We start from the raw sequence: 26,662 nt of genomic DNA on the forward strand, positions 1-26,662 counted from the left end.
TGAAATCTGGCTCATTTCCAAGTACGAAATTTCCTTTCTTTCAGACTGCTTGAGTGTCGAGTGCATGGCCTGGACCTCAACGAAATTCATATAGGCACACACGTAAAACGCCAAAAAACATATCAGACAATTAGATTCTATCTTTGGATTTGGTGCTTAAAAGTAAACTCTTAAAAACATCAACTACTTAGTTCTTCTATAAGGTAATCAGGTGTCTTAAATTTGTTTAGACAACTCTACTTCAATCAATTTATTATTAATAAAACTGCATTAGCCGGATATGCTGCGCAAAAAATCTACACGGTCAGACTTCTATAAACAAAACAAACCTGTTATTTATAGCGCAAAATGTGAAGGAACGACCTAAAAATATACAGAAATAAAATGTTGGATATGGATTATGAGGGCTATTTAGACTTCCATAAATTTTCTACATGAGTGGCTGATGGTGTTTAGCGCGTGTTTGGATAAGTGGCAATATAAATATTGCTTCTAAACACCCGCAAAGTGAAAGTATACTTTTCCTTTGAAATTTCTAGTTTATTTGAAGATCAAAAAAATCTACTGAGTATTAATTGCTGCAGATGTATGAAATTTGCAAAAAAAACTTAAAATTAACTTTCTTTTTAATTTGGTCGATTCTATCCTTTCGGGATTCTAATAAGTCTAAACTCTGGAGATAGACATTAAGTGAACCAAAGATGAACTAGAAATGTGCTCCAATCGTTCTAAAAAAAGTGGAAAAATAATTCCTTTTTTTTTTAATATTGAATTTTCATAAGACTACTAGGGAATAAAATGAGGCTTGCGGTCGACCCGGCGTCTCAAGAGCAAGTGCATTCCTTCTTTAAAAAAAAAACCTTTTCCACCCAAAACTTCAAAGTTGCCCGACAACGTCTGTTTTCTGTCTCCCTAACAGTTTACAAATTTAACAATTGTCCGGAAAGGTTTTCTCTTGTCGAAAATCAAACTCACACACGTCTTGCTTAACAACTTTATTCTGTCCTCTTCCGGAGTCGAATATATCCCACCATATTAAAATGCATCAGGGTCACCCCCGAGTGCATCTGTTTATTTTTAAGAGAATTAACATACCATTCCACATTCTTCCCACGCTCGCAACCCTCATTTATTCTCTTTACACTTATGTTAGAACGAACTGATAGGTAAATGGTTTTCTGCATTTTATGTTTCAGCCAAGATGACAAATAGATTCTATCTTTTACGACAAATGATTTATTCTAATTTAATACCGGGGTGGGTCAATTTCAAAACAATAAGGAAATAATAAGGAATATATACACTTAATTAATTATAAAAATTAGTTATAACAGAATCTAAAAAATTAAGGTGTCGCCCCAGCTCATAAATTAGATAAGTTCGACATGCCTACCATTAATAGCTATGCAAAACAGAACACTATCATTAATATCTAATCCTAAGAACAAGGGGTCCTTGTTCTTGTTAGCGGGTATGGTGTCGAAATATGAAGGAAACGCTCACGTACATACATATAGTACCGAGTGATTTTCCGAATACAATTTAATTATTAATTTTTGGTGATCACTTGATAATTCGCAACTTTTTGAAGACATAAAATTATTTCACTAGTAACAACAAAAAATTAAATTAGAACGGACAATATTTACCTAAGAATCACACGGAAAATATAATAGAAACAATTTCTTGCTAGTATTTTTAAATCGTACGGAGATTTTATTGTGATAAAATTAATTTCTTTGAATTTTATGTTTTTTGATAAGTACGATTAAAAATAAAAATACTAAGTAATACATTTATCGTATATTTTAAACAGTGTCGATTCACTTATTCCACAGAAATGAATAAAAATATTCTTTATTTTTTTGCAATTTTAAAGTTAACGTTTGAACGTTAAAAGGTCGTACGGTGGCTTTCTTTGTACCACGGTAAGTTCTATTACTGAATGGAACAATAGAAATTTTCCATGAATTATTATTTTTTTTTACGTGTGGCGTCATCTGGGAACTTGGGTGATAAGCACTTGCAGATGTCTTCTTGTGTTAATTTTCAGCACATCGAGCATGACAATAATGACATTTTACAGTAATCGGACTGCAAGAGTTTTTTGATTGTTTATTTATATTAATTGAAATGTGAAAATTAACTTAAAAACGTGCGTTTGAAATGAAAATGTGAAATTTAAAATTGAAAAGCAAAAAACAAAAGTGGTGTCATGTTAGTCGATCGATAGAATATCTGTGGAATTGGGAACTAGGAGGTAAGAAAGAAAAGAAACCCATTGCCGAAGAAGTTTTCAATAATTCTCCATTTCCAATACCTATTCTAATACTTACAGACCATACAAACTAGTTATTACTAGTTTGTATGGTAGTGGGTATGGGTATTAATTTCTCTTTTTTCTAACACAATTAAAACTTATTTTTGGTACTGTCGCAAAGCAGTCTTTTCATAAACGATCACATCATTTATATTGTTTTGAATCACTTCAAGCAAGATTGTTGAGATTTCAATATTTTTGTGTATAATTAAACATACTGAATATTACATTTTTTTGTAGAAAGGTACGTATTATAGTTGCCTGTCTTTTGAGCATAAAAACCAAAACCAAAAGATGTGAAATTGTGGTTCGAACCTGAATGCAGGGAAAAAGATTCTGCCACCTTTAAATGTGCAAGATGTTTATTAGGGGAAGTATTCTTGACGATGACAGAAAGAAGTAGGAATTTAAAATTTTTACCGCGTTAGATTTCAGTTAAAGTTATGCAATTGATGAAACTTGTTATTGAACAATTATATATAACATTAATTTAACCACTATTCCAAAACAGTATGCTAATTAGTAAATGAACCACCTTCGATATTTCGGCAATAACAGAAAATACGTAAATATACTAAAACACGTGCATTTTATTTTTAAGGGTGGCGTTCTTTTACGGTTTTTTATTAAATTGGAAGTATCTTAACAGGGGTGGAAACAACCATTCAAATCTTAAATGGGTAGGAAGATTGAGTGATATTTCATTTGAAAGGTATTTTATTTATCTTTCTAAAGTATCTTTTTTCGTTTCATTGAGAGGTTGTGGGAAAAATTATGTTTAAACCGCAAACAAATTTTGTTATCAATCGTAAAATCTTAAATATTCAAAGTGAAGTTTATTGTTTTTTAAAAAGGAATAAAGTTGCTTTCAAATTTGAATCTAACACTTACAAAAATAATTTAGTCAGATTTATTTTTCGTCCACACAAATAAGTCAGTTGCCCATAAATTCATACCCCAGTAACTGTTAAAAACTTATGATCGAAACTTAATTAATCAAGGAATTCCTCTTTTTGATCATAAGTCGAACATATATATAGTGAAAATATTATATTATTCTTAAATTAGTAGATATTGTAGCGAATTATATTGTCCTAATTATTAGTTAAGTGTTATGGATGAGGAAGATGTAGTGACATAAGAAGAATATAAATTTTACATATTATTTTTTAAGGAGAAAAATTAGATACATTTCTTTACGTATTGATATTTAATTTTTTAGATGATTTTAATATTTATATAAGATAAGAATACATAGCGCAAAGGTACTAATAATTTTTGTTACGATACAGGACTTATGCGTATAAAATAGAATTGAAAATTTGAAATTGCTAATGCATCTGCTAAGTGAAATAATTTTGTTAAGACAATAGGTATTTATATTAAGTAAAAGGAGGTATATAGGAAGGGACTTCTTAGACAATTTTCCTTTTGAAGAAGTTGATTAATATTAATAAAAGATACGGAGGGTAGGTAAGTGTATAAAGGCGGAAAAACTTACGAGAAATATACATAATAGAACGCAAAGTTTTAGAGAAGAAGGAAATGATAGCAGAAATAATTAAAATCAAATGGTGGATGCGAAAGAAGAGAAATTTTAAGTGTGGCGCCATCTAGAAACTAGAGTTACAAAATTATTCTTCGTGTGCTTTGTAGATTTCTTTTTCGCGTACCATTGCAGATTTCTTTTTGACGCGCCTCTGCAGATTTCTTCTTCGTTTACACTTGTAGATTTCTTGTTTGAGGTAATTTTCTGTAGATCGTGCATGAAAATAATGACATTTTTTTAGTAATTGTACTGTGGGAGTTTTTCGTTTGTTTATTTATATCGAAATGTGGAAATTAACAAATTAATTTAAAAATGTGCGTTTGAAATGAATGTGGAATTTAAACTTGAAAAGCAAAAAAGAAAAGTGGGATGTCATTTTAGTCGATCGATAGAATATCCGTGGAATTAGAAATTAAGAGGTAAGAAAGAAAAGAAACTCATTGTCAAAGGAGTTTTTAGTAATTGTCGACTTTCAATAACTATTGTAGTATTCGCAGGTTAGATCAATTTGACTTTTTTCTAACACAAGGAAAACTTATTTTGGGTACCGCCGTAAAGCAGCTTATTGATAAAGATCTAATTGTTTTGATTCAACTTGTACTTGTAATTTGAGGTTGTCTAGTGTTGAGTTGCAAGATTGATGAGATTCCAATATTCTTGTGTTTAACTAAAGATATTGAATATTATATTCGTCGTGTAAAACGTATGTACTATAGTTGCCTCTCTTTTCTTTTCAGGACAAGAATTACAGCCAAAGGATGTGAAATTGTGTGTGTGTGTCCATCCCAAATGCAGTGAAATGATTGTGCCATCTCGGAAAGTGGAAACTGTGTGCTAGTGGAAGTATTGCAACGGCGACAGAAAAAGGTAGGAATTTAAAATTTTTATGGTGCTAGATTTGAATGAGAGTTACCATGCAATTTATGAAAATTATTGTTATCAAAGAAGCAATTTATATTGAAAACGAATTGAAAGAGTATTACAACAGTGTATTAATTTGGAAACGAACCACTTGATATTTCTGGGATTATAGAAAACGTGTTAATATACAAAAATAAGAGGATTTAATTTTCAAGGGGGACTTTCTTTTGGGGTTTTGTATTAATTAAATTGCAAGTCCTTTCTAGTAGGGATGGGAACAATCACTAAGATTTTAAATAGGTTGAGTGATATCTAATTTTTTTATATTTTTTTTTTCGTTTTATTGAAAGGTTTTGGGAAAAATGATGTTTCCTTATTAAAGGTATTCAAGATAAATTGTTTATTAAGATGTTAATTATTCCAAAGGGCCTTTATTATTTGTTGAATAAGAATAAAGTTAATTGTTTTTAAACTTTGATATTTATGGAAGCTTTTACTTGAAATTGTTTGCAAGTAGTTGTAATTTTTGGAGGTAAGTTTGCTTAAGGTTTTTGTGATTTATCATACAGCTTTTACCTCGATTTGTTCTTTTGCTTTTTTGTAGCAAGACTTTAAGAGTGCATAGAATAATTACTTGGAAGAACATTTCATACCAACATAGGCTCGTAAACCTTTTGTTTTAAAGATATCGAGTGTGGAAAATTTTAGAAGAAATTTTAATTATTTTTCATAACTTTCTTAAAATAAATTTACCTATGAACTATCGACGTTTTGTCGTAATTATTATTTGAGTGTTATGGATCAGGAATATGTAGTAATTTAAGATAGAAAATAAACTATATATTATTTTTAAGGATATTCTGTATGTATTAATATTTAATTTTTTAGATGATTTTAATATGTATATAAGATAAGAACACATAGTGCAAAGGTACTAATGATTTTTATCACGATACAGGAGTTATTTGTATAAAATAGAATTGTAAATTTGGAATTGCTTAATGCATATGTTATGTGAAATAATGGCGTTAAGACAATGGGTATTCATAGCAGAACCAATTAGGATTAAATGGTGGATGCGAGAGAAGAGATTTTTATGTGTGGCGCCATCTGGGAGTCTGCGTTGCAAGTTTCTTCTTTGTGTGGTTTTGCAGATTTCTTTTTGGTGTGTTTTTGCAGATTTCTTCTTCGTGTAAACTTGTAGATTTCTTGTTTGTGGTAATTTTCTGCACATCGTGCATGACAATAATGACATTTTTTTATAATTGTACTGTAAGAGTTTTTCGTTTGTTTATTTATATCGAAATGTGGAAATTAACAAATTAACTTAAAAGCGTGCGTTTGAAAAGAAACTGTGGAATTTAAAATTGAAAAGCACAACAATAAAAGTGGTGTCATCTTAGTCGATCCATAGAATATCCGTGGAATTAGAAATTAAGAGGTAAGAAAGAAAAGAAACTCATTGTCAAAGGAGTTTTTAGTAATTGTCGACTTTCAATAACTATTGTAGTATTCGCAGATTAAATAAATTTGTCTTTTTTCTAACGCAAAGAAAACTTATTTTGGGTACCTCCGTAAAGCAGCTTTTTGATAAAGATCATATTGTTTTAATTCAACTTGTACTTGTAATTTGAGGTTATCTAGTGTGAGTTGTAAGATTGATGAGATTTCAATGTTCTTGTGGTTAACTAAAGATATTGATTATTATATTTTTCGTAGAAACGTATGTACTATAGTTGCCTCTCTTTTCCTTTCAGGACAAGAATTACAGCCAAAGGATGTGAAATTGTGTGTGTGTATCCATCCCGAATGCAGTGAAATGATTGTGCCATCTTGGAAAGTGGAAACTGTGTGCTAGTGGAAGTATTGCAACGGCGACAGAAAAAGGTAGGAATTTAAAATTTTTATGGTGTTAGATTTGAAGGAGAGTTACTATGCAAGGAAAGAAAATAATTGTTATCAAAGAAGTAATTTATATCGAAAAGAATTGAACGAATATTACAACAGTGTATTAATTTGGAAACGAACCACTTGATATTTCTGGGATTATAGAAAAGGTGTTAATATACAAAAATAAGAGGATTTTATTTCCAAGGGGGGACTTTCTTTTGGGGTTTGGTATTAAATTGCAAATACTTTCTTGTAGGGATGGGAACAATCACTAAGATTTTAAATAGGTTGAGTGATATCTAATTTTTTTATTTATTTTTTTTCGTTTTATTGAAAGGTTTTGGGAAAAATGATGTTTAAACCGTAAAGAAACTTCGTTACTAAATGTTTTGGGAAAAATGATGTTTCCTTATTAAAGGTATTCAAGAAAAATTGTTTATTAAGATGTTAATTATTCCAAAGGGCCTTTATTATTTGTTGAATAAGAATAAAGTGAATTGTTTTTAAACTTTGATATTTATGGAAGCTTTTACTTGAATTTGTTTGCAAGGAGTTGTAATTTTTGCAGGTAAGTTTGCTTAAGGTTTTTGTGATTTATCATACAGCTTTTACCTCGATTTGTTCTTTTGCTTTTTTGTAGCAGGACTTTAAGAGTGCATAGAATAATTACTTGGAAGAACATTTCATACCAACATAGGCTCGTAAACGTTTGGTTTTGAAGATATCGGGTGTGGAAAATTTTAGAACAATGAGGTTATTTTCATAACGTTCTTAAATTAAAATTACCTATGTACTATTAAAGTTTTGTTACAAAAAGGTGGGCCACCGTATTTAGTATTTCATGGTGTGTTTTATTATTGCAAGTTCTAAAATTGAAGGAATTCTAACCTAGATGAGGATTCGCGGTTTTTTTTGCGACGTTGCCAGTTCCTCCCTTTTCTCCCAAAAGGAAAATGAATTCTTTAATTTTCATTTGATCTTTGAATTTCACGGTTAAATAGCACATTTAACAAATTAATTGCTGAGGGAAATTATTTATCATCCTATTTTAAATAGGAAAAACCATCCCCGAGGTGTTTCGGGCAGTAAATGTGTTAAAAAACACCTAAGAAACCGAAGATGTATCAATTATTACTATGGGGTCATGAGTATTTGCATTTATTCGATTTAAATGGTTGTTTTAATAATTATTATGAAAATTTGGAAACAAAAACACGTGTAGTAAAGGATACCGATGAAGGAACGGTAATAATTGATACATGATGGATTTATTAGTGGTTTTTTAACACATTTACTGCCCGAAACAACTCGGGGGTGGTTTTGTCTAATTGAGATATGATCGAATGTGCTATTTCACCGTGAATTTGGGGAAGGTGTGAAAATGATTTTGAGAGAAAAGGGGGAATTGGGAACTGTTGGCAGGGGAAACTGGGGATTTTGATCCGGGTTAGAATTTCTTAAAATTTTAGGATTTCTTGCACAAGCCGGCAACACTGTACGGCACCGGGCCCAAAGAGGGCCCGGACAAAGTGACGGACGCGACGCAAAGTTACGTGGAGGCGATTGGCCTCCAGGTAACTTGGCGAGGAGTCGGCCAGTTTGGCCGACCCCTCTTTGGGGGTCTTCAACCTCGTTTTTCGGATTCGGCAGAACGACAACGTCGACATATCGGAGTCATCCCCTTAGAGAGCGGGGGAACGCGGGAATTATTCATGGGGCCAGCATGAATAAGGCCTTTGTTCCCGGCGCTCTCCGAAAAGATGGCGGCGACATGCGCCGCTGCCGTTAACTGGTCTCGAATCCCGAGTAGATGAAGACGGTGGGAATCGGCAAAAGCGCGAATGTCTATACGCTTGTTTCTTTGGAAGCGGTGGGTTTTTCGCGTGGCTCCATCTTTTAAGGGTTCGGAAAGGTAGTTAAAATGGTAAAAGACGAGAATGGGATAACCTCGTGGATCGTCAAGAGTGTCTGGAAAAAGTAAATGAAGATGGAAAATTTTGGAAGTTAATTATTAAAAAATAAAAGAATTGATTATCTACTGGATTCAAGATTAGAAGATTGCGATCTACAAATTTACAAAGTAAGAAGAAAGTAAAGAAATACTGGATTTTTCCATAAAATTTACTCTAACAGTGGAATTTGAAATGGTACCGTGGATGGGGAAATATTACAACAAAGAGGTAAATTAAAGATCTAAAAGCATACATTTCCAGGAAACAAACGGAGGGACGTATTAAAAAAGGGAACACAGAAAGAATGGGTCTGGAACAAGTACCTTTTTGGTTAGGTTTACGAGTACGAGATTAGTAGTGAGGATTTTCAAGAGAAAACCTAAAAGGATGGACCGAACGTTTAACCTACACATTAGGAAGAAAGAAGGTCGGTTGCTCCTCAGATTTGATATAAATAAGATTAAACCATTAAGATTATAGTGGATTTCCTCGACAGATCAACAATGACCAAGGGTCCAGAGGTAGACACACTTAACTTTATCCAAAATTTGTAAGGAAAGTTGGATTATTGCTCATATTCTTCGATAGGAAAGACACATTTTTGAGTGGAGGACCGAAAAGAATCTAGGTTAAGAGCAAAAAGATACCAAGGTAGTACATTGTAGCTTTATCGAAGAATAGTGCTTTATTTATTTCTTCTTAGCGAAAAGGATATGATTTATAAGGGAAGGAAAGAGGGTGGTTACTTGGATACATGGAATTTTGAAAGACAAAAATAGGAAATTACAAGAACAGCAAAAGTGAAAATGATCGAAAAGCTGACTGGGGCCGAGTAAAGGGAAAAAGAAAGGCAGCCAAAGTATTTTTTCAGCAGGAAGGAGATATCGAGATTTGGAGGATTGCAAGTAAGTGGATTATTAGGAGAATGCTTTTTGTCTTAAGAGGAATAGGAATTTCTTAGTTATTTTGATGCATCAGAAGGACATTTGATTAATTTAAAAGGAATTGTGTGAAAAATTGTACCATAACTTATGGATTATTTTGGAATTGAATATTTGAGAAAATAGAGTATTTAATTGGAGCACCGTACTACCGGAAAGGGTAATTTTATTTTGAATTTGTATGTGAGTATAGTAGGTAGGGTGTTTAATGGATATTTGGAAAATTCACCATTATAAGTATTATTTGTCTTATTGGAAATAATTTATTTAAAAGGTAAGAGACAACAGAAGGTATTACACATTGAAGATTAAAATTGATTTATGTAGAAATGGTGAAAATATATTGTTACATTAGTAGATATTGTAGGAAATTAAATTGTGATTATTATTTAAGTGTTATAGGTAAGGAGGATGTAGTAATTTAAGATAGAAAATTAACTGTGTATATTATTTTTTAAGGAGAAAAATTAGATAGATTTCTGTAAGTATTGATATTTAATTTTTTAGAAGATTTTAATACTTATATAAGGTAAGAAGAAATAGTGTAAAGGTACTAATGATTTTTGTCACAATATAGGAATTATGTGCATAAAATAGAATTGTAGATGTATATGTTATGTGAAGTAATTCTGTGAAAATATTAGGTATTCATAGTAAGTAAAGGTAGGGATATAGTACAGAATTTCTTAGGGTATTTTTCTTTTGAGGGAGTGGATAAAAGATACGGAGGGGAGGTAGGTGGAAAAATGTACGAGAAACATGCATATAGAATGTAAAACTTTAAAGAAACACTGGGTAGGATAGCAATTAGGAGTAAACGGTGGATGCGAAAGAAGATGAGAGATTTAAACACAAAAATAGGACTTTATTTGTTATATGGAGGGATAATATAAAGACATGTAAGAAGAACGGGAGGGAATGCAAATAGCTGCATAAAAGAAGAGAGAAATTTGTTAGTAGATTATTTGTTAACAGCAAAGATTATTTCTCCTGGATTTCAAGGATAAGACTAAGAAAGAACAATTATTTCAGAGGGAAGTAAGAAGAGCTTTCAGAAGGAACAAATGAGCAAGCATATTAAAATTAACGATATTAATAAAGGTATTAGGTAACTTATGGAAAACTTGTTTGGAAGGATAGAATAAGGAAAGTTACATTATTACATTTTATTAGTGTTCGTATGTAGTCATTGCCAACTAGGAGCTTCCTAAAATTGTAGAGGAACTTTAGGGCTTAGAAAAGCCATTCGGGCGATTTTTCTCGGAAGATCTTTGGAAAAACACCGTTTTTTCAGGATAACTTGGGGATTCTTGTACAAAATGGTGAACGAGATTTATTCACTGGAACCGTGAAGTTAGGAAAAGTAATTACAGGAAAAAACCGAAATTGTGAGGTCTAAGTGGAATTAGGGACGACGAATTTGGAAGGTTTAGCGATTTGGTGTTTTTGGAAATTTCTAAGCAGCTCAGGAAGGGCTGAAAAAAGACTTGGAAGAAAAAGCATTGGACAAGTCAAGTGAGAAGTAGAGATTGCACGGGGGTACAGTATTCATTGGAGAAGATATAAGAGAGAAGGTGGAAAACAAGATTGGTTTATTTTGAGAAGGGTTTGAACAAGTGGAATCGTGTGTAAAATAAAGGGATGAATTTGGACGATATGGCAAATGAGGTTTTCTTAAGAAAATATTAAAAGGAAGATGGATTATAGAACATCACAGATTTGAAAGATTTTTAAAGAAATTATTTTAATTGTTTCTAAATTAACATTATGTATGATAATTTTTTATAGTGTTGTTTACGTATAAGTAGGATATTTATTAGTTTTTAACTTTTGTAATTGTAAACTAACGCAAAAGAGATAATAAGAGGGACAGAGGAGGGTAGGTTGACGTAGCCTTTTTAAGATAATAGGATGCTCCACATAATTTACACACAAGTGGGCCACGTGTACAAATTATTGGAGTAACATTAAACTGGCACCAACAGGTACTATCACGGTTCTAAAGGATTTATTAGAACTGGGAATTTGCTAGTCTGCTTTTTCGTGTTTTTACTACATTTTATGATTGATTAATATTTTATACTGTGTTTCTTGCAGGAGTAGGCTCTTTACGTAGTCTACATACTGTGTGGATGGGATATGAATTGTATTATTTCAGAATTTTATTAGTGCTTTAGTCTTGTGTGAAATAGACTGTTAGGACGTAGGTTCTATTTTAATTGTACAGGGTATAGGGAAATAACTTTGTTAAATTTAACCGAAGATCGAGAACATTATTTGAAACGTAAAGTTTTTTTGAACAGGAAAGAGAAACGTTTGTAAATTGACGAATTTTTATTTAGAATTAGAAAATTAGAATGGCTAACCCGAACTAACCAGGATTAGAATGGGAAGTACGAAGGTAGCAAAGTTATTTCCCTAACACTGTATATTTACGGCGGGTGCGTGTAATCCTCGGCGAGTTGGGATTGACGAAGCTAGAAACGTAACGTTGCTTTTGTATTTAATGAGAAAGTAAAGCAAATAGGGAAATTACCGTGATATTTGAGGAGATTTAATTTTTGGACGTCGTCGTAAAGAAGGGAACTATTAAACTGAGTCATTTAAAATGGCCATTCGAAGTTGAATCATTAGTAGAGTCAGCTGTGGAATTTTACACGAGAGAAATAGAAGATGAAAAGTAGGTCGCAGCGGGATCGTACGAATTTGAACGACAGGGCAGAGTGAGGTTATATTGCTTTATTTATTACCACTTTTAACTTTGAAGATTTCGATTAAACATTTAAGCAATTTTTTAAGAAAAGAGGTCGAATTGTTTAAAAAATGAACAATAATTGTCGAAAATGTCGTCCATTCACTTGAACGTACAAGTTTACCAGAACTTTGATACTTTTGAAGACAGTGTCGAAATTTTTGTGGTGATAATTGGTCACTGCCCAAATTCGTGCTTTGAGACTTTGATTACGTGTACTTACGGGGTAAAAGTGTTATTTTATAAAACTGGGAACAAGAAGCAACCCAGAGGTGTGATGTGCGGGGGCCAAGGTGGGTAGATATGCTTAGTGCACGAACTTATTAAACGATCGATTGAATTCTGGAAGGTAAACTAAGGTTATAAGAGCTGTGGTTATATTATGTTGAACATAATCGTGTGGTAATTTGTCTAAAATGTAAAGCAGCTTTTTGATAAAGATGTGATTGTTTTGAGTCAACCGGTACTTGTACTATGAAGTTATTTAATGTGAGTTGCAAAGATGAGATGCAAAGATTCCAACGTTCTGGTGTTTAACTAAGAATATTGAATATTATATTTTTCGGGGAAACGTATGTACTATAGCTGCCTCTCTTTTTTTTCAGGACAAGAACTGCAGCCAAAGGATGTGAAATAGTGTGTGTGTGTCTGTGTTCGTCCCAAATGCAGTGAAATGATTGTGCCATCTCCGAAAGTGGAAGCTGTTTGCTGGTGGAAGTATAGCTGACGGCGACAGAAAAAGGTAGGAATTTACAATTTTTATGGTGCTAGATTTGAGGGTGTTACTATGCAAAGGAAGAATATAATTGTTATCAAAGAAACAATTTATATTCAAAACGAATCGAAAGAGTATTAAAACAGTGAGTTAATTTGAGAACGAATCACATTTGATATTTCTGGGATTATAGAAAAAGTGTAAATATACAAAAATAAGGGGATTTTATTTTGAAGGGGGACATTCTTTTGGAGTTTTTTTTATTAAATTGCAAGTACTTTCTAGTACGAAGGGAAAGAACCAGTAAGAATAAAATTGGAAATTGTAAATAGGTAGCAAGATTGAGTGATACCTTATTTGAAAGGTTTTTTTAAAATTTTTTTGGTTTTCTGGAAAGGTTTTGGGAAAATTGAAGTTTAAGCCGTAAAGAAGTTTCGTTACTAAATGTTTTGGGAAAAAGGATGTTTCCTTATTAAAGGTATCAAAGAAAAATTGTTTATTAAGAAGTTAATTATTCCAAAGGGTCTTTATTATTTGTCGAATAAGAATAAAGTGAATTGTTTTTAAACTTTGATATTTATCGAAGCTTTCACTTGAATTTTCTTGCATGCAGTTATAATTTTTGCAGGTAAGTTTGCTTAAGGTTTTTGTGATTTATGATACAGCTTTTACCTCGATTTGTTCTTTTGCTTTTTTGTAGTAGGGCTTTAAGAGTACATAGAATAATTACTTGGAAGAACATTTCACACCAACATAGGCTCGTAAACGTTTGGTTTTGAAGATATCGAGTGTGTAAAATTTTAGAACAATGAGGTTATTTTCATAACGTTCATAAATTAAAATTACCTATGTACTATTAACGTTTTGTTACAAAAAAGTGGGCCACCGTATTTAGTATTTCATGGTGTGTTTTATTATTGCAAGTCCTAAAATTGAAGGAATTCTAACCTAGATAAAGATTCGCGGTTTTTTTTGCAACGTTGCCAGTTCCTCCCTTTTCTCCGAAAACGAAAATGGATTATTTAATTTTCATTTGATCTTTGAATTTCACGGTTAAATAACACATTTAACAAATTGATTGCTCAGGGAAATTAATTATCATCCTATTTTAAATAGGAAAAACCATCCCCGAGGTGTTTCGGGCAGTAAACGTGTTAAAAAACACCTAAGAAACCGAAGATGTATCAATTATTACTATTAGGTCATGAGTATTTGCATTTATTCGATTTAAATGGTTGTTTTTATAATTATTATGAAAATTTGGAAACAAAAACACGTGTAGTAAAGGATACCGATGAAGGAACGGTAATAATTGATACATGATTGATTTATTAGTGGTTTTTTAACACATTTACTGCCCGAAACACCTGGGGTGGTTTTGTCTATTTGAGATATGATGATGAATGAATTTCCGGAACAGGGAATTTGTTGAATGTGCTATTTCACCGTGAATTTGGGGAAGGTGTGAAAATGATAATTTTTGAGAGAAAGGGGGGAATGGGGGATATTTTTGCAGAGAACTGGGGATTTTGATCCGGGTTAGAATTTCTTAAAATTTTAGGATTTCTTGCACAAGCCGGCAACACTGTACGGCACCGGGCCCAAAGAGGGCCCGGACAAAGTGACGGACGCGACGCAAAGTTACGTGGAGGCGATTGGCCTCCAGGTAACTTGGCGAGGAGTCGGCCAGTTTGGCCGACCCCTCTTTGGGGGTCTTCAACCTCGTTTTTCGGATTCGGCAGAACGACAACGTCGACATATCGGAGTCATCCCCTTAGAGAGCGGGGGAACGCGGGAATTATTCATGGGGCCAGCATGAATAAGGCCTTTGTTCCCGGCGCTCTCCGAAAAGATGGCGGCGACATGCGCCGCTGCCGTTAACTGGTCTCGAATCCCGAGTAGAAGAAGACGAAGGGGGTCGTGAAAATCGCGAATGTCTATACGCTTGTTTCTTTGGAAGCGGTGGGTTTTTCGCGTGGCGCCATCTTTTAAGGGTTCGGAAAGGTAGTTAAAACGGTAAAAGACGAGAATGGGATAACCTCTCAGATCGTCACGAGTATTCCGAAAAAGTAAATAAAGATGTAAAATTTTGGACGTTAATTATTAAATAATAAGAAAATTGATTATCTGCGGGATTCAAGATCAGAAGATTGGGATTCAGAAATTTCCAGAGTGAGAAAAAGTAAAGAAATACTGGATTTTTGGATAATATTTACTCTAACAACGGAATTGGAAATGGTACCGTGGATGGGAAAATATTACAACAAAAAGGTAAATTAAGGACCTAAAAGCATACATTTCCAGAAAGCAAACAGAGGGAGTTATTAAAAACAGAACACAGAAAGAAATGGTCTGGAACAAGTACCTTTTTGGTTAGGTTTACGAGCAGGAGATTAGTAGTGAGGGTCCTCAAAGGAAAACCTAAGAGGTTAGATCGAAAGTTTATCCTAGATCTTAGGAAGAAAGAAGGTGGGTTGCTCCACAGATTTGATATAAATAAGATACACCATTAAGATTATAGAGGATTTCCTCGACAGATCAACAATGACCAAGGAGCCAGAGGTAGACACACTTAAGTTTATCCAAAATTTGTAAGGAAAGTTGGATTATTGCCCATATTCATGGACAGGAAAGGCACATTTTTGAGTGGAGGACCAAAAAGAATATAGATTAAGAGCAAAAAGATACCAAGGTAGTACTTTGTAGCTTTATCGAAGAATAGTGCTTTATTTATTTCTTCTTAGCGAAAAGGATATGATTTATAAGGGAAGGAAAGAGAGTCGTTACTTGGATACATGGAAATTTGAAAGACAAAAATTGGAAATTACAAGAAGAGCAAAAGTGAAAATGATCGAAAAAGCTGACTGGGGCCGAGTAAAGGGAAAAAGAAAGGCAGCCAAAGTATTTTTTCACAAGGAAGGAGAAATACGAGATTTGGAGGATTGCAAGTAAGTGGATTATTAGGAGATTGCTTTTTGTCTTAAGAGGAATAGGAATTTCCCAGTTATTTTGATGCATCAGAAGGAAATTTGATTAATTTAAAAGGAATTGTGTGAAAAATTGTCCCACAACTTATGGATTATTTTGGAATTGAATATTTGGAAAAATAGAGTGTTTAATTAGAGCACCGTACTACCGTAAAGGGTAATTTTATTTTGAATTTGTATGTCAGTACAGGAGGTAGGGTGCTTCATGGATATTTGGAAAATTCACCATTATAAGTATTTGTATGACATATGTATTGACATAATTTGTTTAAAAGGTGAGATAACAGGTGTTATTATAAATTGAAAATTAGAATTTATTTGTATACACATAGTGAAAGTATATTATTTTTGAATTAGTAAATATTGTAGGAATTGTGAATTACATTATAATTATTATTTAAGTGTTAAGGATAGAAAGTAAACTGGATATATTATTTTTTATAGGAAAAAACTAGGTACATTTTTGTAAGTGTTGATATTTAATTTTTTAGATGATTTGAATATTTATACAAGATAGGAAATGATAGTGGTAAGGTACTAATAATTTTTGTGAGCATATAGAAATTATGTGTATAAACTCGAATTGTAAATTTGAAATTGTAGATGTATATGCTAAGTGAAGTAATTGTATTAAAATATTAGGTATTCATAGTAAGTAAAGGTAGGGATATAGGACTGGATTTCTTAGGGTATTTTTCTTTTGAGGGAGTGGAAAAATGTACGAGAAACATGCAAACAGAACGTAAAACTTCAAAGAAACTGGATAGGATAGCAATTAGGTGTGAAGGGTGGATGCGAAAGAAGAGTAGGGATTTAAACATAAGAATAGGACTTTATTTATTATATGGAAGGATAATACGAGCATTTGTAAGAAAAATGGGAATGAATGAGAAAGAATGTATATTAGAAAAGTAGAATTTGCCATCAGATCATTTATGTATTTATAGTTCATAAGAAAGTAAAGATTATTACTTTTGAATTGTAACAGTAGAGGTGAGGAAGAACTTATGTATATTTGAGAGGTAAATAAGAGGAGCTTTTAGAAGGAACAAATGAACACGTACATTAAAATTAGAGATAATTTATGGAAAACCTATTTGGAATGATAGAATAAGGGAAGTTATTACTTTATTATATTTTATTAGTATTAGTAAGCAGTCGTTGTCAATTAGGAGTTTTTTCAAATTTGAGAAGAAATTTGTAGGATTTAGAAAAGCCATTTGGGGAATTTTTCCTGGAAGATCTTTGGAAAAACACTGTTTTTTCAGGATAACTTGGGGATTCTTGGACAAAATGGTGAACAGGATTTATTGACTGAAATTGTGGAGTCAGGAAAATTGACTATGGGAAAAAACCGAGATTGTGGAGTCCTAAAAGGGGTCTAATTGGAACTAGGGATGATTAATTTAGAGGATTTAGGGATTCGGATTCGGTGCTTTTAAAAATTTGTAAGAAGTTCAGGAAGGAAGGGAAATGGTCAGTGGAGATAAGATTTTTTCTGAAAGAAGAGAAGTGGAAAAGACTTGAAGGAAAAAAGCATTAGGCAAGTGAAGCGAGAAGTAGAGATTGCAGTAGTCATTGTATAAGAGATAAGAGAAAAGACAAATAACAAGATTGGTTTATTTCGAGGAGAGTGGGGAAAGAGGTCTTCTTAAGAAGACATTAAAAGGAAGATGGATTATAGAACATTAGAGATTTTAAGGATTTTTAAAGAAATTGTCTTAATTATTTCTAAATTAGAATAGTATTTAGGCATAAGTAGGATATTTATTAGTTTTTAACTTTTGTAATTGTAAACTAAGGTAAAAGAGATAATAGGATGCTCCACATAATTTGCACACAAGTGGGCCAAGTGTGCAAATTATTGGGGTAACATTAAACTGGCACTAGCAGGTACTTTCACGGTTCTAAAGGATTTATTAGAACTGGGAAAGTTGCGACGGTAGAGACAAAAAGAGGTGGCGAGTTTGCTAGTTTGTGTTTCTATGCTTTTGAAGAAACACGGGAAAGTATTTTATATTTGTGCGTTTTATACATTATTTTTAAATCGAAGAATTTTTTCACGAGTGCTTTGGTCTTTCGTTAGAGAGATTATCATTTTATTTTAATTATACATGGTGTCGGGGAAATAACTTCGGAATAGGAAAGAGGAAGAAGATTCGTAAACGTAACTATTTTGATTTCTTTGGAAAAAGAGAGACACATTTGAAGAATTGGCAATGTGTCTTTTAGTTTGTTTCATTTGGATACTTCTTTAGAAAAGGAGAAATCAAAGTAGGAAAGTTATTTCCCTAACACTCCGTACAATTAGGATAAGTGGGTGTCATCGTTAGTTACTTGTGAAGGACGACGAAATTAATATTAAATTGCAACATTGCTTTTATAAGCATGGAGACGAGGAAGTAACGAAAAGAAAGAGGACGGGATGATTCCCGCGCATTTTCGGAAGTTATCGTACCGAGGGAACCATCAGAACCGACATCTGCACCGAAAATTGACGTTCGAAGTTTGCACGAGAGAAACGGAAGACGAAAAGTAGGTCGCGAGGAACGCATCGCGTAGCTCGACCATTTTCTGTCAAAAAGAACTTTTTGACAGAGCGGAGAGAGGTTACGTCGCCATATTTACTTTGTATTTCGAAGAAGTTAAGGCGTATGACTAATTTTTAACAAAATTAGTCTAATCGTTCGACAAATGAACAATAATTGTAGAAAATGTCGTCCATTCACTTGAACGTACAAATTTACCAGAACTCCGATACTTTCGAAGACATCGCGGAGAACCGGTGGGGTGATAACTGCACACTGCTCAAATTCGTCCTTTGAGACTTTGATTAGGTGTGCTTACGGTGTAAAAGTGTTATTTTATAAAACTGGGAACAAGAAGCAACTCACCCAGGGGTGTCAGGTGGGTAAATATGCTCGGTACAGGAACTTAGTAAAGGAATGACTACATTCTCGAAGACAAAGTAAGGTTATTCAAGCTGTGGATGAAGGAATTTGTCTAACAAGTAAAGCAGCTTTTTGATAAAGATCTAATTGTTTTGAGTCAAACGGTACTCGTATTCTGAGGTCATGTAGTGTGATTTGCCAAGATGAAATGTAAAGATTTCAAAGTTCTCGTGTTTAAGGATATTGAATATTAAATTCTTCGAGGAAAGTATGTGCTATAGTAGCCTCTCTTTTCCTTCCAGGACAAGAACTGCAGCCAAAGGATGTGAAATTGTGTGTGTGTGTGTCTACCTCGAATGCAGCGATAAAGATGGTGTGATCTGGGAAAGTGCAAGGTGCCTACCAATGGAAGTATTCCGGAAGGCGACAGAAAAAGGTAGGAATTTAAAATTCTTATTGTGTCAGATTTGAGGGTTAAGCAGTTGAAGAAAATAATATTGAAAAGAATTGGAAAGAGTATTCTAACAGGGTGTTAATTTGAAAACGAACCACCTCTGATATTTCTGGGGTTATAGGAAAAGTGTAAATATACAAAAATAAGTGGATTTTATTTTCAAGGGGGAATTTGTTTTGGGGTTTTGTATTAAATTGCAAGTACTTTTTAGCAGGGGTGGGAAAACCACTAAGATTTTAAATAGGTGAAGTGATACCTAATTTTTTAAAGAATTTTTTGTCTTTTTATTAAAAGTTTTGGGGAGAAATGATATTTAAACAGTAAAGAAGTTTCGTTAAGAAAGGTTTTTGGGAAAAATGATATCTAAAGAGTAAAGAAGCTTCGTTACTAAATGTTTTGGGAAAAAGATGTTTTCTTATTAAGGGTATCCAAGAAAAATTGTTTATTAAGATGTTAATTATTCCAAAGGGCCTTTATTATTTGTGGAATAAGAATAAAGTGAATTGTTTTTAAATTTTGATATTTATCGAAGTTTTTACTTGAATTTGCTTGCATGAAGTTATAATTTTTGCAGGTAAGTTTGCTTAAGGTTTTTGTGATTTATGATACAGCTTTTACCTCGATTTGTTTTTTTGCTTTTTTGTAGCAGGACTTTAAGAGTACATAGAATAATTACTTGGAAGAACATTTCAAACCAACATAGGCTCGTAAACGTTTTGTTTTGAAGATATCGGGTGTGGAAAATTTTAGAACAATGAGGTTATTTTCATAACGTTCTTAAATTAAAATGACCTATGTACTATTAACGTTTTGTTACAAAAAGGTGGGCCAGTGTATTTAGTATTTCATGGTGTGTTTTATTATTGCAAGTTCTAAAATTGAAGGAATTCTAACCTAGATGAAGATTCGCGGTTTTTTTTGCGACGTTGCCAGTTCCTCCCTTTTCTCCCAAAACGAAAATGAACGATTTAATTTTCATTTGATCTTTGAATTTCACGGTTAAATAGCACATTTAACAAATTCATTGCTCAGGGAAATTATTTATCATCCTATTTTAAATAGGAAAAACCATCCCCGATGTGTTTCGGGCAGTAAACGTGTTAAAAAACACCTAATAAACCGAAGATGTATCAATTGTTACTATTGGGTCATGAATATTTGTATTTACTCGATTTAAATAGATCTTTTGACAATTATTATGAAAATTTCGAAACAGAAACACGTGTAGTAAAGGATACCGATGAAGGAACGGTAATAATTGATACATGATCGATTTATTAGTGGTTTTTTTAACACTACTGCCCGAAACACCTCTGGGGTGGTTTTGTCTATTTGAGATATGATCGAATGTGCTATTTCACCGTGAATTTGGGGAAGGTGTGAAAATGATTTTGAGAGAAAAGGGGGGAATTGGGAACTGTTGGCAGAGGAAACTGGGGATTTCGATCCGGGTTAGAATTTCTTAAAATTTTAGGATTTCTTGCACAAGCCGGCAACACTGTACGACACCGGGCCCAAAGAGGGCCCGGCAAAGTGACAGACGCGACGCAAAGTTACGTGGAGGCGATTGGCCTCCAGGTAACCTGGCGAGGAGTCGGCCACTTTGGACCGACCCCTCTTTGGGGGTCTTCACCCTCGTTTTTCGGATTCGGCAGAACGACACCGTCGAGAACACATCGGAGCCATCCCCTAGAAAGCGGGGGAACGCGGGAATCTTTCATGGGGCCAGCATGAAAGATGCCTTAGTTCCCGGCACTTTCCGATAAGATGGCGGCGACATGCGTCGTTGCCGTTAACTGGTCTCGAATCCCGAGTAGATGAAGACGGTGGGAATCGGCAAAAACGCGAATGTCTATACGCTCGTTTCTTTGGAAGCGGTGGGTTTTTCGCGTGGCTCCATCTTTTAAGGGTTCGGAAAGAAAGTTAAAACGGTAAAAGACGAGAACGGGATAACCTCTCGGATCGTCACGAGTATTCCGAAAAAGTAAATAAAGATTGAAAATTTTGGACGTTAATTTATTAAAAAATAAAAGAATCGATGATCTACGGGATTCAAGATGAGAAGATTGGGATCCAGAAATTTACAGAGTAAGAAAAAGTAAAGAAATACCGGAATTTTGGATAATATTTACTGGAACAGTGGAATTCGAAATGGAAACGTGGATGGGGAAATATTACAAAGAAAGAGGTAAATTAAAGACCTAAAAGCAAACATTTACAGGAAGCAAACGGAGGGGCTCACGGAAAAACAGAACACAGAAAGAAAGGGTCTGGAGCAAATACCTTTTAGGTTAGGTTTACGAGCACCAGATTAGTAGTGAGGTTCTTCAACAGAAAACCCAGCAGGAAGGATCGAACATTTAACCTACAAATTAGGAAGAAAGAAGGTGGGTTGCCCCACAGTTTTGACATAAAATGATGGAACCATTAAGATCATAGTGGATTTCCTCGACAGATCACCAATGACGGAGGGGCCAGAGATATAGACAAGGAACTTTACCAAAAACTTGTATCGAAAGTTGGATTATTGCCCAAATTCAAGGATAGGAAGGATAGATTTTTCACCGGAGTAGTCGGATTCAAAAGAACTTAAGTTAAGGGCAAAAAGATAGCAAGGTAGTACTTTGTAGTTTTATCGAAGGACAGTGCTTTATTTATTTCCTCTTAGCAAAAAGGATAAGATTTATAAGGGAAGGAAAGAGGAAGCTCACTAGATGGATACATGGAACTTTGGCAAGAGAGAAGTAGGAAATTACGAGAACAGCAAAAGTGAAAATGATCGAAGAAGCTGACTGGGGCCCAGGAAAGGGAAAAAGATAAGGGCCAAAGTATTTTTTCACAAGGAAGGAGATTTTGAGATTTGGAGGATTGCAAGTAAGTGGAACATTACGAGATTGCTTTCTTATGTTAAGAAGAATAGGAATTTGCTTGTAGTTAATAAGTAATTTGTGAGTTTAATTTTGAAAGTTAATTAAGAATTTTCTAGGGTCTAGTGATGTATCAGAAAGATATTTGATTAATTTAAAAGGAAATGTGTGAAAAATTGTACCATAACTTATGGATTGTGGATGGACTTGTGGAATTGTAATTTGAGAAAGTAGAGTATTTAATTGGGGCACCATATTACTGTAAAGGGTGATTTTATTTGGAACTTGTAACTTAGCAAAGTAGATAGGGTGTTTGATTGATATTTGGAAGTGTAAGGTGAAAGATTCACCATTATAAGTATTATTAGAAATAATTGAGGATTAGATTTTATTTATATAAACATAGGAAAAGTATATTATTTTTAAATTAGTAGATATTGTAGGAATTGTGAATTACATTGTGATTATTATTTAAGTGTTAGGGATAAAGATGTAGTACTTTAGAATAGAAAGTAAATTGGATGTATTATTTTTTATAGGAAAAACTAGGTACATGATTTGTAATTGTTTAGAAGATTTGAATATTTATATAAGATAGGAAAGCATAGTGTAAAGGTACTGATGATTTTTGTGAAGGTACAGGAATTATGTATTTGAAATTGTCGATGCATATGCTAGGTGAAGTAATTCTGTTAAGATATTAGGGGTGTTCATAGTAAGTTTAAGTAGGTAGGGACATAGGAAAGGACTTTTTAGGCAATTTTTCTTTTGAGGGAGGAGATGTAGGTGGAAAAATGTAACAGAAACATGCACATAGAATGCAAAACTGGAGAGAAATTGGAAAAGATAGGAATTAGAAGTAAATGGTGGGTGCGAAAGAAGAGGAGGGATTTAAACATAAGAATAGGACATTATTTATTATATGGAAGGATAACTTGAGCATATGTAAGAAAAGTGGGAAGGAATGTATATTAGAAAAGTAGAATTTGCCAGTAGGTCATTTATGTATTTATAGTTAATAAGAAAGTAAAGATTATTTCTTGTGAATTTTAAGGATAAGAGTAAGAAAGTACATGTATTTCAGAGGGAAGTAATTAGAGCTTTTAGAAGGAACAAATGAATATGTAATATGTATATTAAAATTAGTGATATTTATAAGGGTATTAGGTAACTTGTGAGAAACACGTTTGGAGGGATAGAATAAGGGAAGTTGCATTATTATATTTCATTAGTGTTAGTATGTAGTCATTAGATATGTGTCAGCTAGGAGCTTCCTAAAATTGTAGAGGAACTTTAGGGCGTAGAAAAGCCATTTGAGGAATTTTTCCCGGAGGATATTTGGAAAAAAGTCTGTTTTTAAGCAATACTTGGGGATCCTTGGACAAAATGGTGAACGAAATTTATTCACCGAAATTGTGAGGTCTTAGAAAGGATGTAACTGGAACTAAGGACAAAGGGGAAGATTTGAAAGAGGCTTAGGAAGGGGCCGGAACTGGTGAATGGAGATAAGATTTATTCTGAAAGATGAGGAAAAAGACTTGGAAGGAAAAAGACTTGGAAGAAAAAAGCATTTCCAGCAGTGGACAAGTCAAGTGAGAAGTAGAGATTGGAGCACTGTGGTGCAGTATTCATTGGAGAAGAGAAGAGAAGAGATAAGAAAAAAGGTGGAAAACATGATTGGTTTATTTTGAGGAGGGTTTGAATATAGTGGGCAAAGTGATAGGATGAATTTAAACGATATAGCGAATAAGGTCTTCTTAAGAAAGCATTGAAAGGAAGATGAATTTGAACGATTTTTAAAGAAATGGTCTTAATTGTTTTTAAATTAAGATATTGTGTACATACGATAATATTTTTATAGCGTTAATTATGTATAAGTAGGATATTTATGTAGACTGAAGGGGCCTTTTTAGGAAGCCTCACATAATTTGCACACAAGTGGGCCAAGTGTGCAAATTATTGGGGTATTATTAAACTGGCACTACTAGTAGGTACTTTTACGGTTCTAAAGGATTTATTAGAACTGGGAAAGTTAAGAAAAAGAGAGGTAGGGAATTGTTCGTTTACTTTTCCAAATTTGTACTACATTTTATGATTGATTAGTATTTTATACTGCGTTTCCTATAGTAGTAGATTCTTTGTGTAGTTCACGTACTGTGTGGGTGAGATATAACTTGTGTTATTTTAGAAATTTATTAGTGCTTTAGTCTTGTGTGAAATAGACTATTAGGACGTAGGTTCTACTTGAATTGTACAGGGTATAGGGAAATAACTTTGTCAAATTTAACCGACGATCGAGAACATTATTTGGAACGAAGAGTTCTTTTGAACAGGAAAGAGAACCGTTTGTAAATTGAGGAATTATTATTTAGAATTAGAAAATTAGAACGGCTAACCGGAACTAACCACGATTAAAATAGGAAGTAGAAAAGTAGCAAAGTTATTTCCCCAACACTGTACATTTACTGTAGGTGTATAATTCTTGGCGGGTTTCGATTGACGAATTTTAGGTTAGCATTAGCAGTCAGCCGTGGTAATTTACACGAGAGAAATAGAAGATGAGAAGTAAGTCGCAATTCGATCATGCGATTTGGAATGACAGAGTAGAGTGAGGTTATATTAATTTATTTATTACTATTTTTAAGTTTGAAGATTTCGATTGAAAATTTAGGCAATTTTTTAAGAAAAGAAGTGTAATTGTTTAAAACATTGATAATAATTGTGGAAAACGCGGTCCACTCATTTGAAAGTTGAAGTTTACCAGAACTTTGATACTTTTGAAGACATTGTCGAGAACTTGTGTGGGGTGATAATTGCACACTGCCCCAATTCGTTCCTTGGGGCTTTGATTACGTGTGTCGATTGTCTCGGAAGTAATTTTTGAAAACTGGGGACAAGAAGTAACCCACTGGTGTAAATTGGAATTGGTCGAAGGATTCCACATAACATTCTCGAAGATGAACTGAGGTTATACGAGTCATGGCTCCATCACCTGGGACATAACCCCATCGTACTTTGTCAGGGTGTGGGGATGAAGGTATTTGTGGAACAAGTAATGGTTCTTTTGGAAATATTTGAGGATTATTTGTATTTTAGATTTGCATAGTTTGAGAATTTGCACATTCCGAGCTATGAAAGTAGGTATTATGACTGAGGAGGGATGGATTCGAAAGATTATTATGTGGTGTCTCATGGGACTAGGTGCAATGAATTGTCATTGTTTCAGATTTCGAAGGATGAAGTACTCGGAACACTTGCATTTTGTGATGGGTGCCAGGAGATAAGTCGAGGGGACAATGTCTTCAAGAAAGCATTGGAGGTTTGAAGCTCCTTAATTAATTTTGTGAGAAAACAGATGAAATGCATAGAGCAACTGAGAAAGGAAAAGGGAGAAATGGAAGGACCAATGGTAGGTAAGTGATAAAAGTAAGAAGTAGTGATAGGTCGAGGGATTTGAGAAGAAGAGTATTTTGTGAGGAACGAAAAGTGAATTGTACTTTTTCCTCTAAATTTGAGAGTCGAGTAGATGTGTAATTGGTACTCGAGCAGTACAGTTTGTGATATTGTGTGGTTCTTTAGCATTGCTCATGGCTCGTGTAAGTAGAAATGGTGGATTCTTTTGAATTGTAAAAGGGGTTAAGGGATAAATAAATGGAAAGATTTGAAAGTACATTGCAGGGTACTAGTTTCTTAATGAATTTTTGAGAGAAACATATGAATTTAGTAAAAGTGCAAAGAAACTTTTCGTTCCTAGATAGGAAATGAGTGTATTTTCGATTTTATGATTATGAAAAGTGTTATTTTTGATAAAAGATGAAATTTAAAATTGAAATAACTAATTTTCTATGGTTTATGTATTATTTAACTGATTTTTGATAACATTTCTGTTTGTATTTTACTAACTGGATATTATATTTATTAAATTTGTGACTCTTTTTGTATTACTTTTGATGAGTCGAAAGAGTACTTGTCGAGGTGATACATTGGAGTGGTGGTATATTTGGTAACTGTATATTATTTATTATTATTATTATTATTATTTTTTAAGAAGCTTTTAGAACTAAAAGAAGGGTGTTTCTTCTGACTGCAACTAATAAAAGCAGAATTGAAGGATTTTGTGTGAGATTATTTCTAAACCTGTTACCCGACGAATAGGAAAGTGGTCTTTTGGGATTGGGGAGAGGATTGTCTTATTTTGTGGAAATGTAGTAACTTTTTATAGGTATTGTCTATATTTTTGGAAACATTCCCCGCAGTATTATGACTGATTTAGAGCTTGTATTTTGTAAATTTAGTATATTTAGTATTTATTGATGAATATTATTGGTTTTTCTATGAATGAAGAAGAGATACATGGTCTGCATTATATTGAGAGATGAGTAAAGTGTTTCTAAAGACATGTACTCTTATTTATTTATAATTAGAGGATAGTTTAGATATTTAAAAAAAAGTGACACATTAAAGGGTGGTATATATTGATTAT

At 33.4% G+C, this 26,662-nt stretch overlaps 1 protein-coding gene across 9 annotated transcripts; it reads left to right on the forward strand.

Moving 5' to 3' along the window:
- The first annotated feature begins 2,105 nt into the window (after positions 1-2,105).
- Positions 2,106-26,447, forward strand: LOC136412652 (uncharacterized). Of its 9 annotated transcripts, none has more exons than XR_010752414.1 (9): positions 2,106-2,260; positions 4,607-4,736; positions 6,488-6,617; positions 8,834-8,999; positions 9,053-9,223; positions 9,276-9,477; positions 12,871-13,007; positions 19,161-19,294; positions 25,406-26,447. XR_010752414.1 is itself a non-coding variant. In XM_066395791.1 (4 exons), exons 2-4 carry the CDS (start codon positions 15,735-15,737, stop codon positions 25,417-25,419), a joined length of 342 nt encoding a protein of 113 aa, XP_066251888.1. In that variant the 5' UTR covers positions 15,627-15,672; positions 15,725-15,734; the 3' UTR covers positions 25,420-26,443. The 9 variants fall into 9 exon arrangements, 1 of the variants encoding a protein (XP_066251888.1); XR_010752411.1 differs by lacking the exon at positions 2,106-2,260 and adding an exon at positions 4,156-4,288; XR_010752412.1 differs by lacking the exon at positions 2,106-2,260 and adding an exon at positions 4,156-4,288 and having other exon boundaries at positions 9,069-9,223.
- Positions 26,448-26,662: the final 215 nt, after the last annotated feature.

This window comes from Euwallacea similis, chromosome 12 (genome assembly GCF_039881205.1).
Source record: "Euwallacea similis isolate ESF13 chromosome 12, ESF131.1, whole genome shotgun sequence".
Classification (NCBI taxonomy): domain Eukaryota; kingdom Metazoa; phylum Arthropoda; class Insecta; order Coleoptera; family Curculionidae; genus Euwallacea; species Euwallacea similis.

What these genes read in the sequence shown, in the direction of transcription:
- LOC136412652 (XM_066395791.1), top strand. Translation starts at nt 15,735, where the DNA reads ATGATTTATAAGGGAAGGAAAGAGAGTCGTTACTTGGATACATGGAAA. An exon ending in CGAGATTTGGAGGATTGCAA is followed by an intron (nt 15,929 to 19,160) that starts GTAAGTGGATTA and finishes TTTTCCTTCCAG; the next exon opens with GACAAGAACTGCAGCCAAAG.